Below are 14,989 nucleotides of genomic sequence, written 5' to 3'. Positions count from 1 at the left end.
ATGATATTGCCAGAGGTAAGAACAAGGAGGAAAATTCAGACTCCCTTCAGGGTGACAGACATCTCAAAAATAAAGAGGATCCTTTTTCAGTTTTCTGGCAAGTCTCATCAGGAGAGTCCTAGAGCAAAGAGGGAAAAGTGACGTTCCCTTTGCAGGCACTACAACTGCCTCAGAATAACCAGTACTCACTCTCTAAGATCCCCTCGATGGGCAACTGGGAAAACTGGTGCTGTAACAGTTAACTGTAACAACACTGTATTCCCCTTCTCCACACACCTTGCTCACCTCACGTTGTGCAATTCCATATTAATATAGACATTAGTTTCATGGACAGCTCTGACCACTTCTCCTTTTGCTTTATAGAAAGAAATTACAAGCTCTGTAATCAGTAAAATTACTGAAATTGGGCATCCTAGAGCTTTTAACTCCCTTCCAAAGAATGGAAAGCCCTAGGTCCTAGTGACAGGTATTGGGAAAACCTGAAGTTGTTCTGCTTCTCATGGACTGGACAGGGATCAAGGGGAGTGAGGAGATTCCTGTAGTGCTGCTAGGTTGGCAGGAGCGCCTTAATACTAACCTGAAGTTGGCTGAATGACGTAAACTTGGAGCAGAGTAAATTTTTGATGTTTTAGATGACCATAATTATTATTTCAAGTGCAACGCCAGCTAAAAGCAGTCATGATTAATGCTGTATCACAGATACCTTGCACAGGCATACAAGCTCTGAGCCTTGAAGCAGTTGCATCTGGTCTGATCTAAATCATTCATAACAATATATAAAAGTTGAAACCTTGAATAAGGATTGAATAAGGATTGAACCCTTGAACCAACCATTCCATTCCTTCTCTATTTTCAAACTAGTTCGTACTTTGGGTTTGGTTTTTTTTTCCCCCCCCTTTTTGGCAGTTTAAATCAATTTTATTTAGTTTTCAACTCTGCTGTCCTGTGCTGCCTTTGAAAAGTGTTCACTTGTTCCATTCCTTCCCCCTTAGATATTTAAGGGAGTTGTGCAAGGAAAATCAACACCAGACCAGGTGCTTGGCCTGGATTTGGGGACCCTGGGCATGCCCTGGTGCAGTGTCTGCAGCCACTAAATGACATGTGGTGAGGGAACCTGCACCTCCTGGATGGCACCTGGATGGTTTCGGTCTGTTATTATGATTAAAGGATAAAATAATATTAAATGTTTCCTTAATAGGAGAAAATGCACAGCATTGACAGTAGTGATTAAGTTCTATTAAACAGTTGTTAGTTTGGACACCGGGTGATTAGTACATTCAAACCACTTCATTTCCAGACTTTGGCACCTTGGTCACTACTAACTCAAACCATAAAGTTCAATGAATCAAGTTGTAAATAGTTTTATTGGTCCCATGTCGGGGAAAAAAAATTGAGGGTTGCGAAGTTCCTGGGTGATTTCAAGTTACGCATTTCTCAAGTCCTTGTCCTTCTGTTTTCTGTTCTTTAGTTATCCATCACTGCAAAAAGTTTAAACTCTGTTTCTGCCTTTGCGAACACTTAATGTGTTAATTGAGAGCAAAGAGTTCTATTCCTAGAATAAAATAAGCCAAATGGAGAGAGCTGGAGTTTTGCACTAAGATTCACACTGCTGCCAACATGCCATAGTTATCCAAGGGAGGAATTTCCTCCAAGGACATGACTGGAACTGCTCTTACAGCCCCTGGAGAAAGGTCCATAGCTACACACATGCTGCTGACTGTTGGATAAAACACAGAACCTTATGTTTCTGTTGGTTTGTATTTGGTTTTCTGAAAATAATTATCAACTTTTTGAGAATTAATTATTTTGTGTTCATTTTACGAGAAGTTGTCCTTCAAAGTAGATTTTATTTATTTATTTTTATTATTAATGAAAGTTTAGGAATTAAATGGTAATATCTGGACATATTTCATATGTCAGTGCTATACAACAAAACTTCCTTAAAGTTCCTTTTAATACCTTTTAAGTGACTGGGAGCAAATTTTTAGTTTCTCCAAACGAATTTGAGGATTAGAAAGATGTACTGGCTTTATCCTGGTTTGGCTTTCAAATTGCCATGTGTCCTGTTAAGTCTGTTTATGATTCCAGTGCCCCTTGCATCACTTATGTGCCACTTTACAAATTGCTGCCGAGGTGTTTATGATGAAGTGCCTTTCCCAAGTGGAAGCGGATTTTCATTAGCCTGCTTAAAACTCATCTGGTTTTACGGTGTGGTCATAGAAATGTGTATGTTTACTGGGGTAAGTCCTTCATATTCTCTTTTGGTGTACATGTGTGTGCCTGTAGAAGTTGTGTGTGTGCTCGTGTGCCTGGGCAAGGCAAGGCAAGACAGCACCATAACTCCAGGGAGAATGGAGGAGGTGACTGCGAGTCACCCACTTACTCACTGGCATATACTGTGGGAAACCTGTATTTTGTGGTTTTGTAGAGCACTTGCTTCTTAGACCAGGCAGGCAAAAAGGCAGACATCCCCTTCTCATTACCAAATTTATCACTCACAACTCCTATGTAAAACAAACTTAGTGTCAACTCCGAAATGAAGAGCTGCATTGGAAATCACACCTAAGTACAGCAGGTGCTGAGCTGGCAGTTTCACAGCAGATTGTGAAATTTGATCACACAATGGGAAATGGAGCCACTCCTTGAGGGCAATATCTGGAAACGTAATGGGGAACCACCCTTCAAAGGTGATCTGGGTAATAATGGGGCTTAGAAACACTTTCTACCTGCTTTGCTTAGAAAATTATGAAAATGTTTAATAGTGTTACTGAGTTTTGCACAAGTACACTATATTTAGCTGTACCTCAACTGGTCCTGAGCTCAGACACACCCAAGGCAATAAACTGCCCAGTACCACATCACTTCAAGGTGGAAACTAGTAGTGAAATTTTCAGTTCTCTTTATGGTATTCTGATCCTCTTCTCTTCCTCTTCTCTTCCTCTTCTCTTCCTCTTCTCTTCCTCTTCTCTTCCTCTTCTCTTCCTCTTCTCTTCCTCTTCTCTTCCTCTTCTCTTCCTCTTCTCTTCCTCTTCCTCTTCCTCTTCCTCTTCCTCTTCCACCAGCTTTTCACCCATATTTTTTCTGGAAGTTGGACATTTGTACACCCCTTCAGTAACTTCCATTGCAGATATTCTCTGGTAAGTCTCTAACCTTTAAGCACTCATCCCTGCTAATGAACATGGAACACCCAGCATTAATGGGTTGGCCCCATGACACTCTGTGCTACTTGATGTCTCTCTTCTTTCTTCTTGAGATTGGCATAAAGATTGCACCTGTGCTCCTTGCAGGTACTTACACACACCACAGCCTCTGAATAATGTAGACTAATAGAAAAGACTTCAAAGAATCATAACACAGTTTTAAAGGGCTGGAAGGAGAGGCTGATGGGAAATGTTATAAGAATTCCACCTTTCCTGCTTAGCTAAGCAGTAATTTAGAAGGACATGTAAACGCTGTGCGAGTGTTTCAAAGAAAACAAAAAGCAAACAAAAGCTGTGCACGCTGCCCTGGTACTGCAGACAAAGAGAGAAGAAGGGAGAGGCTCCCAGAAAATCATCTGCTTGGGTTTGTCATTTTTAGGCCCTCAGACACAGGGTGAGCAGGCCAATGAAAATATTTAGGGAGATTTGGATGTTATTTGATAGAGGTAAATGCCAAGGGAAAGGAGAGTGGTTTAGCAGTGACCTGAACAAGTCATTATGTGTTTGAAATCAATTATACCCAGGAGCTCATTAGCAACAGAGAATAAATGCCTGTCCTGTGTGTGCTGTGGATATTCTCTTGGATGCCTATCACACATCAAAATACTCTTTGTCAGAGCCACTGAAGGGTTAATAAGAGACTGTTCTTTCCAGGGCAGTGATTTCCTGGAGCAAGTGGCCAGTGAAACCATCAGTGCAAGAGGGATCAGTGACCAGCAGGCACCAGAATTGTCTGGAGAGTTGGAACTGGAAAGAAACTACTGCAGGTCAGTGAATTCTGCCATTTTGTAAGTGAAATGTACACTGCACAATGTCCTTGTCTCCTAATGTTTAGGACTGAGAAAGAAAGAAGAAAAGTTTTGAAGAGCATGCACTCATTTAGGGTGAAATTCCCTCTTATTCACTCTGATGGTACCAGTATGGGGATGCCACCAGAGTGGGACTTCTGAAAAGCAACAACATTGTTTGTGCAAAATTTAGGCAGGCAACAACAGAGCAAAGATTTCAGTGCAAACCTCAGGAGCACATGTTGAATAACTGCTCTGTCTGAACTGAACCTCAGTTATGGTGCATTTTACACTCATAACAAGGGGACAGCAAATATATGTATTTCAAAAATAGAAGGGGCTGACAGTATGTGATTTGTCTGTAATGCTGTCAATGCCCATAACAGCATATAATAGTCATATACAGTTTGAACATATACCCATATACAGGTGTTTCTTGTGACAATACATGCATGAAATCAGGAACACGGAGTCTCTCTCCTTCTTTATGCATATCAATATATATATACATCTCTCTTCTTTCTTGCTGCAGATTTCAAACTTTACAGGTGGGGTGGAAAAGCACTTGGGGAAAATATCCCTGCAGAGACACAAAATCTAAAGGTTCCTGGGACAGCTGAAAAGCCAAAAGGTTACCTTGTCTTACTGCTGGGGTGACAAAATTGACAGATAAACAGCACTGTTAAAAAATTTTATTGCTGTTATCAACAGAACAGTTTTGCTTGAGGGTGGATTGCCCTTTTCCACAGAACAGACCTGTCTCTATACCACTGCCTTGGCAAAGCTGGCGTGGAGGGCAGTCCTGCTCTCACTGCAGCTCTAACAGGAACAGTCACTGCTCCCTTCTCCTGTTCACGTTATGGGCACGAACCTGTCTTGTTTGCCCAAGTTGGGAAAATTTGCAGCTGGAGGAAAGTTGAAGTCCAGGTATTGATGGAAAGAGTTATTGTCAGAACTCCCAGAATGTTGAGTACAAATCCAGCTTTGGCCTAGAATTATAAAAAAAGAAGCACTGTTAGTTGAACTGAGCACTTTCCTTTCTTGCTGGTTGGGATTGTTTGTATTGACAGATTCTCTTTGGCCTTTTTTCACAAGTCCATCAAATTATTTTAAGCTGGTTTTCTTCACAAATATAATTTGTCCTGGGGGGAAACAAGTTTCCATCAGATAAAACTCCTTAACTAGAAGTCCTGAAATCCTTTGAACTCACTCATGTAGAACTTTCTCTTCTGACCTGGTATTTATCCCTAATGTTATTTTGGAATTCCTCTTGAATCACTTGTAAGTTAGAAAAGTTATCAAGAGACATGGCATCTGTGTCCATCTGTCTTTAACACGATGATTTCTCAGGGCATCAGAGCAGCCCAGTGAGATGTGCCAGACTGTCCCCCACCCCTGCAGAAGGACTGCCCAGATGACAGGGCTCTTTGACACCTCTATGCCCTACATGTGGGCTTCTCAAGCACTTAGACATTGTTGTTTCTCATTGGCAGCTCTTCTTGGAACATCTTCAAGAGGCCTTGGCTGTTCTTTAAAAGCTCAATAGCACCTTTCTGAGGCTCTGAGTGAGTGTGACCCTTTATTAATGCACTCGTGTGTCTTCCTTCCATTTTCCATCAGCCCAGCAAAGGGAGATTTCTAACACTCTCCCAAGAAGAACCAATATTAGAAAAAGGAAAGACCAAATCTAGAGGTGAAAATTCTGACAAGAACATGATTTTGCTCACCATATCCATAACCTTGAGCTGTCCATAGGAGAAGACAATGGCATTGGGAGGAGTGGCCACAGGGAGCATGAACGCCAGCGATGCAGAAAGTGTGCAGGGCAGCATGACATAGAGTGGGTTGAGGCAAATGGCTTCAGCCTGTGCAGGAAGAGAGAGCAAAGAAGCTGGTTTGGATACCCCAAACTGCAGAGAAATCTTTTGTCAGAAACCTGATTGTATTTGTCCCTGTCAGAAACCTCGTTCTTCATCAAACACTGCAGCCACTCAGGTTTTGGTGCTGCTTGAGACACTTCTAGTCCATGTCTTTATGCAACAAATGCAAGAATTGATTTTGTGGTCAGGGCTTTGTGTTCCTGAGGCTGCTGTATAAATGGCTAATAATGCTTGCATTCACCTCTAAACCCTGGGAAAAAATTGTAGAGTGGCTTGAGACTGGTTAAGAACAAAATGAAATTATCAGAGGAGACAGGGCAGCCCAAGCTCTGCAGGTGATCAGTTTAAGGGTTTGCTGGAGTGTGTGGCCTATGCCAAAAGATTTTGGGGGAGCTTATTGCATTTTTTGTCTGGAACCAGCTTTTCACAGTGCAGAACTCTGTCTACCCCAGCAACAGGAATCTGCAGTGGAAATGCAAAAAGTCTGAATTAGGTCATGCTATCACCCTCAGAGACTTCTGGAAGGCCAGTGGTCGGAGTGAAATACAGTACTGGAATGTTGCAGGGAAGCAAATGCTGCTGCTGTTGCTGTGTCCATGCAGAACAAATTGGAAAAAACAAGTACAGCTGGCAGTGACCTCATGGGGTTGTTTAGGCCAGAAGGCAAAGTCTAATATGCCAATGGATTTAATCCCTTTACTCTTCCCCAGCAATGATTTTAGAAGGGTTGAACTAAGCACAGTGTATTTATACAGAGATATATTCACACACATACACATATGTATGTTTTAAGTCTTGTATCCCTGTTTGGACACACAAACCAGTGCTTGGCTATGGCAGCCAGTTAATTTTGTCAATTGAGCAGATGTATGCTTGGAGAGGAGTTGAAAACTGTTCTTATAAGAACATTTTGAAATGCTGGAACCTACCATTGAAGCCACAATAGGGAGGAAGAGGGTGGTGGTGGCCACGTTGCTGGTGCACTCAGTGAAAGTGGCAACGAGGAGACACACTAGGAAGGCAATTGCTGAGCGAGGGACGTGCTGCAGAGGGGTCAGTTTGGTACCTAACCATGCAGACAGACCAGATTTCTGTAACAAAAAAAAAAGAGGGCTCTCAGGATAGTAGACTGGAGAGGAAATAACCACATTGCAGTCCAGTTACAGTTCTCATGTCAATTCGACCTTCCCTTGTCATAGCAGTTCTCATACAAACTGCTCTCTGCAGAAAAACATGTAGGAGCCAGTGTTCATAGAGAGGAAATGAACATGCTTTCCCTTCCAAAGAATTTGAAAGAAGAAGATACTACATTTGTAGTGCATTATTGATAGCTCAGATCAGTTGTACATGATCAATATTTCGGGCACTTTTTAATGTAAACAAAGGTCTTTGAAATAATTTTCTAAAATGCTTTTATGTATCTTAGCAGATGTTTTAGTGATTTAATGTGATTTCATCACATTATCTGAGATAATTATCTGAAGCTTTTCACACCCTCCATTCTTCTCAGTCACTGGAAAGTCCCAACATCATCCCTGTCATTCTGGGCCTTCTACTGCAGCTTTTTTGTATTTGATGACTTATTCTAGAATAAATCATTCTAATTTCTTAAATCTTTCCTTTAAAAAGCATGTTTCCCATTCTTACTACCTTCCTCTTTCTTCATACAGCCATATATCGTTGAAGACTGATAGCCAAAACTGAATAAATTAATGTACCTGAGGACTTAGTCCTGAGAGAAGGATTATACTTTACATGTTTTATGTATGATCAGCTTGCCTATAGTTTCCAGCTGTTTGCTTTTTTCTCAGTAGTAATATTAAAACACTGACAAGAATAAGGTGTATGAGCAGCTTTAAAACTCAACCTGTTGTTTCCACATCTTACATTTTTGATACTTGATTATTTCCTCCTGTTTCCCAAACTGAGCTGCATCCTTGTTCTCTAGAAACACTTTTGCAGTTAATTTTGATCTTTGAATTCTGAACTAGTATTCCAGGCACTTGAAGCCTTTTCCAGTTTTTTTATTGTCTTTATACTTCATAATTGTATTTATCATCATTTACCATCACTCAAATCGTTACTGAAAAACAACGTGTAGCACTGGACTCCTGGCAGGTTCCTGCAGAAGTACAGCACCACATCCTTTCAGTCTGATGATTTTATCTGCTCCTGAAGTTTCTCTAGCAAGCTCTGAATTTGTCTTCTAGCAGTTTAATTTAAATCCTATTTCCATAAGTTGTTTGTTTGAGATAATGTACCCAGGATGGGTCTCTAAACTATCTCCTCACACTTGCCACATCAATTAATTTTTATTTAAAGAACCTTTAACGTGTTGAGGTAGTTTCTTAATCATCCACTTCTTCAGAAACACAGTTAATCATGTTGTCCTGATTGGTAGTACCATCCCATTGCACAGCTAACAATAAGGATTTGGTCTAATCACAGGACTCCTCCCAAAGATGGTGAGGTCTGTCCCACTGCCAGTAGCTGAGGAAAGGAACATTCGATGCTCCCAGTGTGCCCTCTTGTGTCCTGGGACAGCATGAAGAGCAAGGTGGGAAACACGCAGGAAGACACAGATCCCAGGTAAGCCAAGGAATGTTACCTCACTGCCTTTGGCTAAGGCAAAACCACCTCCCAGCAGAAACACAATACTCCACGGCATTTTCTGGTGAACTGTTTTCCAGTCCAGGAGAGGTGGAGGTGCTTGGAACTTTGACTTGCCATCTGAAATCCAAAAAGATTTTGTAAGCCATATTACATTCTCCAAAGAAAGGAGAACTTCTTGGTGGGACCTGACTTTAGTCTGAACATCAGGAAAACCTTCTGTCAGCAAGACCTGGAATTACCTCCCGAAGCAAATGCTAAAAGCTTCACCAACAAAGGTTTTAAAACTTGACTTGCAAAAACACTAATGAATGATCTGCAGCTGCTTCCAAAAGCACAGTACAATGCAGGGAAGGGTGAGCAAAAAGTGTGGCAAGATATCTGCAGAACTGTGTGTGTTTCTGTTGTTTTGTCTCCTGAAGATTCCAGCCTCAGAAGCTTTTACACGTGTATAGCAGAGGCAGGAACACTGCTGGGATAAGAGTTTCCTACTTGGTTAAATAATGAGAAGCAGAGAACTTTTATGGGATATGTGCCTTGCCTAACCTAAACAAAAGCTGTAGCTATGCAGGAAGAGCAGTTTGAAATCTTATTTAATATTTGAAATTTCCTTTGTAAACCTCAAACGTGAAACTTCTCATGTACCTATTCTGGCAGTTGATTTTTGATGCTTCAGTAAACTCACCTGTTTGTGCATTGGAAAAGCCAGAAGGGATGATGAACAACAAAATTGCAATGAACATGGCAACTGTACCATCAGTGACAAACCTGCAACAGATCAATCAGATATTTAGTCAGCTATGTTTTCATTTCTATAAAATCCAGCATATTTAATTTTATTCAAAATGAGGAGTAATGGTAGTACTTTTTTTTTTTGTTGAAAAGATTTGTTGCCCAGCCTGTAGTAAAACCAGGATCTCTTGTAAACCAGAGCACTACCAGGAGTATGAAGAGGGACAAAACTGCTATTTCTGCAAATTTCATTCTGCCCAACTTCCTGCTCTCTTCCTGGATGACAGCATAGGCCTCTTTCTCCTTAGTCTTTTCTGCGGCATTTGCAGTACAACCAAAATTCTCCTTAAAACTAGAAGAAAATGGACAAGAAATATCAGAGACACTTGCCAGATAGCCTCAGTTAAGAATTCAAATTTTAGACTCAGTCATAATGTCTTTTAGATATATGAATATTGACATTAAATATATTATAATCATAGCATTGGCAGTCGTGGTGGGTACTAACTGCATAGCACCATGGCTTGCCAAGGTGATCAGAAGGAAGCTTCCTGCCCCTAAAAGCTCATGATTTAAATACAAAAAGAATTATGGTATCTGAGCACATGGGGAAAATACTGTAGAATCACAGAACTGTTTGGATTGGAAGGGGCCTTGAAGACCATCTCATTGCAACCCCCTGCCAAGGGCAGGGATCCCTTCCACTAGACCAGGACAAGGTCAGTGTGACTGACAAGGCTATATGACCACAAGGAAGTAAAGAGTTGCCAAGCTCTTTAAAATGACAGAAAATGAGAATTTTAAAGGAGGAATTTGAAGATGAAAATACCATTTCAGGTATTACAGCACTCTTGCTATGTAAAACAAGGGAGGCTGGGAATAATACAAACTTGATAGGCTAAGTATTAAACAGGTAGGTAATGTAAGCTGGGTATTGGGGGTGATTAGCATTGGAAATAATAGCACAAGACTAATCCTCTAGGTCTGAAGCAACTCTTGTCACAAAGGCATTTCCTGCTTTGAAGCACAGCAATCTCTTGGGACATGACAACAATGCCACAGAACAGGTCATATGCTGTTAGAACTTCCTATTTGCATCTACAGAGTGTGTTTCTCTGGGATTTGATCAGATTCCTCAGAGAAAAAGGTGCAGTATTTTAACAGACACTGAGTGTGCTGTTCTGCTTGTCTCTGTTCTGTGTGAGGAATTTGTCACTTGCTGTGTGACTTTCCCCATCAATAAAAGGATCACTTGTGCAATGAGTCCTTGATCAGGCCCATCAGCTGGAAGGCAGAGGGTGAAGGGTACTCACTTAAAGCCCAAGTACAGTATCTGTAGCCAAATCCATGCCAAAACCAGTAACAAAATCATGGTGGGGAAGGCAAAGGAGAACCAGGAGACAAAGGTGATGACACCACCATTATTAGGATAGAGCCTGTAAAATGCAGGAAGCTGTTAGCATCCAAAATTCCACATTCTCTTCTGTATTTACTTAATGAATTAGAACAGGGGAGGTACTGTGAGGCCCCTTAAGGAAGAGAAGCTCACTTCCCAGCAAAGTTACCCAACTGATATTTTTTTCTCTGTGCTACCTGGAAGTCAGTTGTACAGAATGATGCAGTTTCATGGGTATTAAATCCCACATTCAACCAGACTTACTCTTCAACTTGTCCTTGCAGTACCAGATTTGGTCCTGTCCCAGTCAGAGTTGCAATTCCTCCAATACTGGCTGCGTAACAAATAGAGAGAGACATTCCCTTGCAGAGTTTCAAGTGTTTCTGCTCTAGGGGATCTTCGTTTCCCTCGATTGTCACGACATGAGTATTACCTGGATCCCAAGGAACAAAAGAGATGCAGAAGCTTGGTTGGACAGGAAAAGATATTGTGCCTGCAAAGCTCAGTATTTCAAGGCTAGGACATAAACCTGAAGGAAGCAAATTTCCCCTTTTTAAGACTTTAATTTTTTGATCTTCTCCCATTTTGCTGACACTTCTTGGTGAACTAGGGTGATGTCTGAACTGCATGTGGAGGGGAGAGAGGTAAGAATTCCAGGAGTTACAACAGAGCCAGAGGAGCTGGGCTGAAGGGAACTTGTTCTGTACCAGCATCTGACTGCTGGCACTGGGACTTACAGAAACACTGGAGTCATCTCAAACATGAGGAGAGGGCAAGACAGGTGGTAAAGAGATAGTGTTGCTTGATTGTGTAGCTTTGGATTAGAAAGATCATTTTAATCCCTACCCTTCTGGCTTGAAATAGGCCAGAAATTTTCCTGTGAGAATTCCATATTATCTGATCTGTTCCACAGTAGGCAAGAATTGAACTAAGACAAAGATACAGAAAAATATCAAGCCTCATGGAAAGGCTTCAGCCAATGGAGAATGTATTCCTGTTGTTTGTTTATTGATTAGTTATCATCTCTTTGCATCTTTTGATCTCTTTCAAACTTCAGTCAAGTCAGCAGATCTTATGGTGGTTTTGTGTGGCTCACAGAAGAGCCTCATCAATGCTGTGTGATGCAGTCAGGATGCTTGAGGTGTGTTCTTCTTTTAGAATTTACTGTCAAGTCTTATGACAGTGAAGAAGGCATCAGGTCATCCTCCATCAACCCGAAGAGAAAGCTGCCCAGAATTCACTCACCTTTCCCCTCTGGAGTTGACCCTTCCTGCACTTCACCAGCACCACTGGACTCCAGCTCTGACTTGTGCAGCTGTTCCAGCACTGCCTGTGCTATGGGGACCATCATGGCAGTGGTGGCCGTGTTGCTGATCCACATTGACAGGAAGGCAGTCACGACCATGAATCCCATGAGAAGTCTGGAATGAGAAGGTTTGGAAAAGCTGGATCAGAACTCAGCACTGCAATGCTCTATTTTTGCTGCAAAGATTCGACCACAAGTGCTGGGTTTGGAAGATGCTCAGCAATTCCCACCCAACACTTCCTCTTACCCTGGTCTACTTTGTGAGTGACATGGTGAGATTTTTACATTCATTTTTCTTTTTTTTTCCAATTTCAACCAATTTTTTACATTCTTATGACCAGGAAAGTGGAACCTGGTAGCTTGGAGCAAACAATTTACCTAGTCAGGTCCTGCTTATTCTGCATGCTTCCAAGGAAGACATGCCATCTCAATAGCACATGTTAATGCAGTATAATGTATTGTAAAGAGGAATTCCAAGCTGAATTTTTATCCCAAGTGGCAATCAGTTTAAGCCATAAGGATGAGGATCTCTGTTTTTCTGTAATTTTATCCCATCTCTATTATTTAAGATTCTCTTCTTACTCATCTAAAATTCTAATCCTCCTTTCAGTATTACTCTGTGATTTGCCTCAAAATTATTCTTTAGATGAGATGTAGATTATACATGAGATGGAAAGGGGTTTATCTTGTATGCATTTTTATTCTATTGCTTTGTAATTTCCTTCAGTATTCCCTCTCGTTAGGAGCTAAAACAGATTAAATAGGGTGCTGTAGCCTTTGCATAGCTTAGAGTTCTAGTCTGGAAAATACTTGTTGTTTTGCAAACAAGCATCCTCATGTTTTCTCTTCTCTTGGCAATCAGTGTAGCAGGCAGAGAGTCCATGTTTGCTGTGTTTCATCTGTGGTCTTTCCTGAGTGTCTGAAGCTGTGTCTTACCACCATTGACTCTCTTGTTGTTATTTCTCCACCTAAAACCATTTGGAATTCAGAAAAGGCACGCCAGGTCTGTAACACTTCACGGGATCCCCATTTGCAAGGTTAGCTCAGGCCCTAACTCACTTGGACTGCAGGAAAGCATTTGTAGGCTGTGATTTGCAGATTCACATATGTCACATAAGTTCCTTTATCCCATGGTGTTTTTATGACTGTTACTCACAGGGCTGGTCTGACACCAGTGATAAGCAAGACCCGCAGAGCCATACGCCTGTGTAGGTGCCAGTTCTCAATGGCAATGGCCACCAGCAGTCCCCCAACAAAAAGCATATTGGTGTTCTTTAAATATTCCCGACAGACCTGTAATGTGGAACAAGGGAGAGAAAACAGTCAGAAGAAGCCAAGAGAGAAGGCATTTTCTGAGGGAGGTTGTTCCAAAACCATTAGCACAGAGTAACTGTGGGTTGTTTTTGAAGAGTGAATTTGCTTTGATTTCAGATTAGCAGCTCCACCCAGAGCTCACTGTGGGCTCGTGCAAGTTGTATTCCATGAAGAAGACAACCAGTTCCCTCTGTAAGAGCAATGGAATAGTAAAAGTAGTTATTAGTAATACTACTAATGCTAATTATTGTTATTAGTATTGTTATTGTTAATGTTAATATTATTATTTTCTGAGAAATAATCCCAGAATAAGAGAAGCTGACCAATTAATATATAACGTATGCTGTAAAATCTCTTACTGTGTTTGCATCCATGATATTCATTAGTGGGAACAGCAGGACGGGCAGGAGAGCTGTGACAGCCAATGGCAGGGCTTCTGTGCACCAGAAAACTGCCATCACTATGATAACATAACCACATCTGGCCTCCTGGGGGGCAAGAGGAGGGAGAGGAGACATGATCAGAACACTCCACCTTCCAGAAGGCAATGGCACATAATTGCATTCACTGGGATTAGAGGAAAGCAGACAGGTTGGAGAAGGAAATCTGAAAAGATTCATGAAGAGATGAAAATATTCCTTTTTGAGCCTTATTTTTGAGTGAGAGCAGTAAGAACCTTAATAATCCATCCCGTCAAGCACTGAAAGAAATTTTTCATCTTGATGACCCTTTTTATCTATTTTTGTTCTTAAAAGACATCAATGAGTGCCTTTTGAGAGACCCTAGCAGGGCTTTGGCACGTATGTCATAGGCACATATTGGCTTCCATCCTGCTGTGAACAAGCTCTTGGTAAAAGTGGGAAAAAGGTTTTTCACAATGTCAGTTTTTCTGTAAGGACATTTGTCTGTCTTTAAGCTAAAACTTTAGCATTGTTTGCTCTCAGTTTTAGTAGTTGTCTGCTAAACCGTGTCCATCCCAAATTGAGTTGGGGTTTATTAATGTGAATAGGTTTGTGGGGGTTTTTTTTGGTTGGTTTTTTTTTTTGGTTGGTTTTTTTTTAATTTTTTTTTCTACCACTTCAATAGAAAGCAGCTCGTAAAGAATTAGCTTTAGCCTGAGGCAGTTCTGTGCTGTCTGTGTGTGCTTCCTGGCGTTTTTGCCGAACTTGCTAAAAGTTTCCTAACCTTGGATAAGAAATAGAACTTTTGTAAGTAAGGCGGATTGGGATAAGAACAGGAGAAAAAAAAAAAAGAAAAGAAAAAAGGGAAAAAAGTTAAAGAATATGGGCATTGGATACTGTTAGAAAATCAGAAGGGATTAAAACTGGACCTTAGACTGTAATTTAGGTTCACAGCTATAGTCTCCAGCATAGAAAGTCCTTTGCTAAACCAGTCAGATGCAAAGCAAAAGTCACAAATCGCATGTCACTGAGTGTTCTTCAAGAAGACTGATGGTCTGTTCACTGTGTCACTTACAAGGAGCAGCTCCGAGATGTGGAATTCAAAAAGTCCTTACCTTGGTAGGCACCGCCAGAGGCAGAGCGAGGGGCAAAACGATTACCGTGACGACGATGAGGTATTTCCTGAAGGCTAGGATCACCTCCAAGATGCCAGCCATGGCTCCGGAGCTATCCCAGTGCTGAAAGGCCCGGGATCTGCCGCTGGAGGCAACGGGCACGGCCGTTCACCCGCCGCCAACCGCCCCCCGCGATCCCCCCGAGCCGCTGCCGTTCGGGGCCACCCACTGCTGAAGGGGACTCTTA

At 41.5% G+C, this 14,989-nt stretch overlaps 1 protein-coding gene across 1 annotated transcript; it reads right to left on the bottom strand.

Annotated features, from left to right (window-relative positions):
• Nucleotides 1-4,670: 4,670 nt before the first annotated feature.
• On the bottom strand, nt 4,671-14,927 carry LOC103763766 (solute carrier family 13 member 2). The gene is made up of 12 exons (XM_025895553.2): nt 14,743-14,927; nt 13,586-13,714; nt 13,069-13,205; nt 11,872-12,027; nt 10,871-11,107; nt 10,524-10,646; nt 9,344-9,562; nt 9,164-9,246; nt 8,477-8,598; nt 6,798-6,959; nt 5,716-5,853; nt 4,671-4,977 (listed from the first exon to the last, which is right to left on the bottom strand). The coding sequence occupies exons 1-12, from the start codon at nt 14,842-14,844 to the stop codon at nt 4,846-4,848; spliced, it is 1,740 nt and encodes a 579-aa protein (XP_025751338.2). The 5' UTR covers nt 14,845-14,927; the 3' UTR covers nt 4,671-4,845.
• Between the last annotated feature and the right edge of the window lie 62 nt (nt 14,928-14,989).

Source organism: Manacus vitellinus, unplaced genomic scaffold (genome assembly GCF_001715985.3).
Source record: "Manacus vitellinus isolate BGI_N305 unplaced genomic scaffold, ASM171598v3 scaffold_32_pilon, whole genome shotgun sequence".
NCBI classification, from domain to species: Eukaryota; Metazoa; Chordata; class Aves; order Passeriformes; family Pipridae; genus Manacus; species Manacus vitellinus.
This window is presented reverse-complemented; position numbering and strand designations above follow the sequence as displayed.

Bases quoted from the DNA above. Each gene is read 5' to 3' on its own strand.
- LOC103763766 (XM_025895553.2), bottom strand. From the start codon at position 14,844: ATGGCTGGCATCTTGGAGGTGATCCTAGCCTTCAGGAAATACCTCATC. The intron at 13,715-14,742 runs GTAAGGACTTTT...CTTGCCCCCCAG, and splicing joins CTCTGGCGGTGCCTACCAAG to GAGGCCAGATGTGGTTATGT. The intron at 9,563-10,523 runs GTGAGTACCCTT...ATTTTCTTCTAG, and splicing joins ATACTGTACTTGGGCTTTAA to TTTTAAGGAGAATTTTGGTT.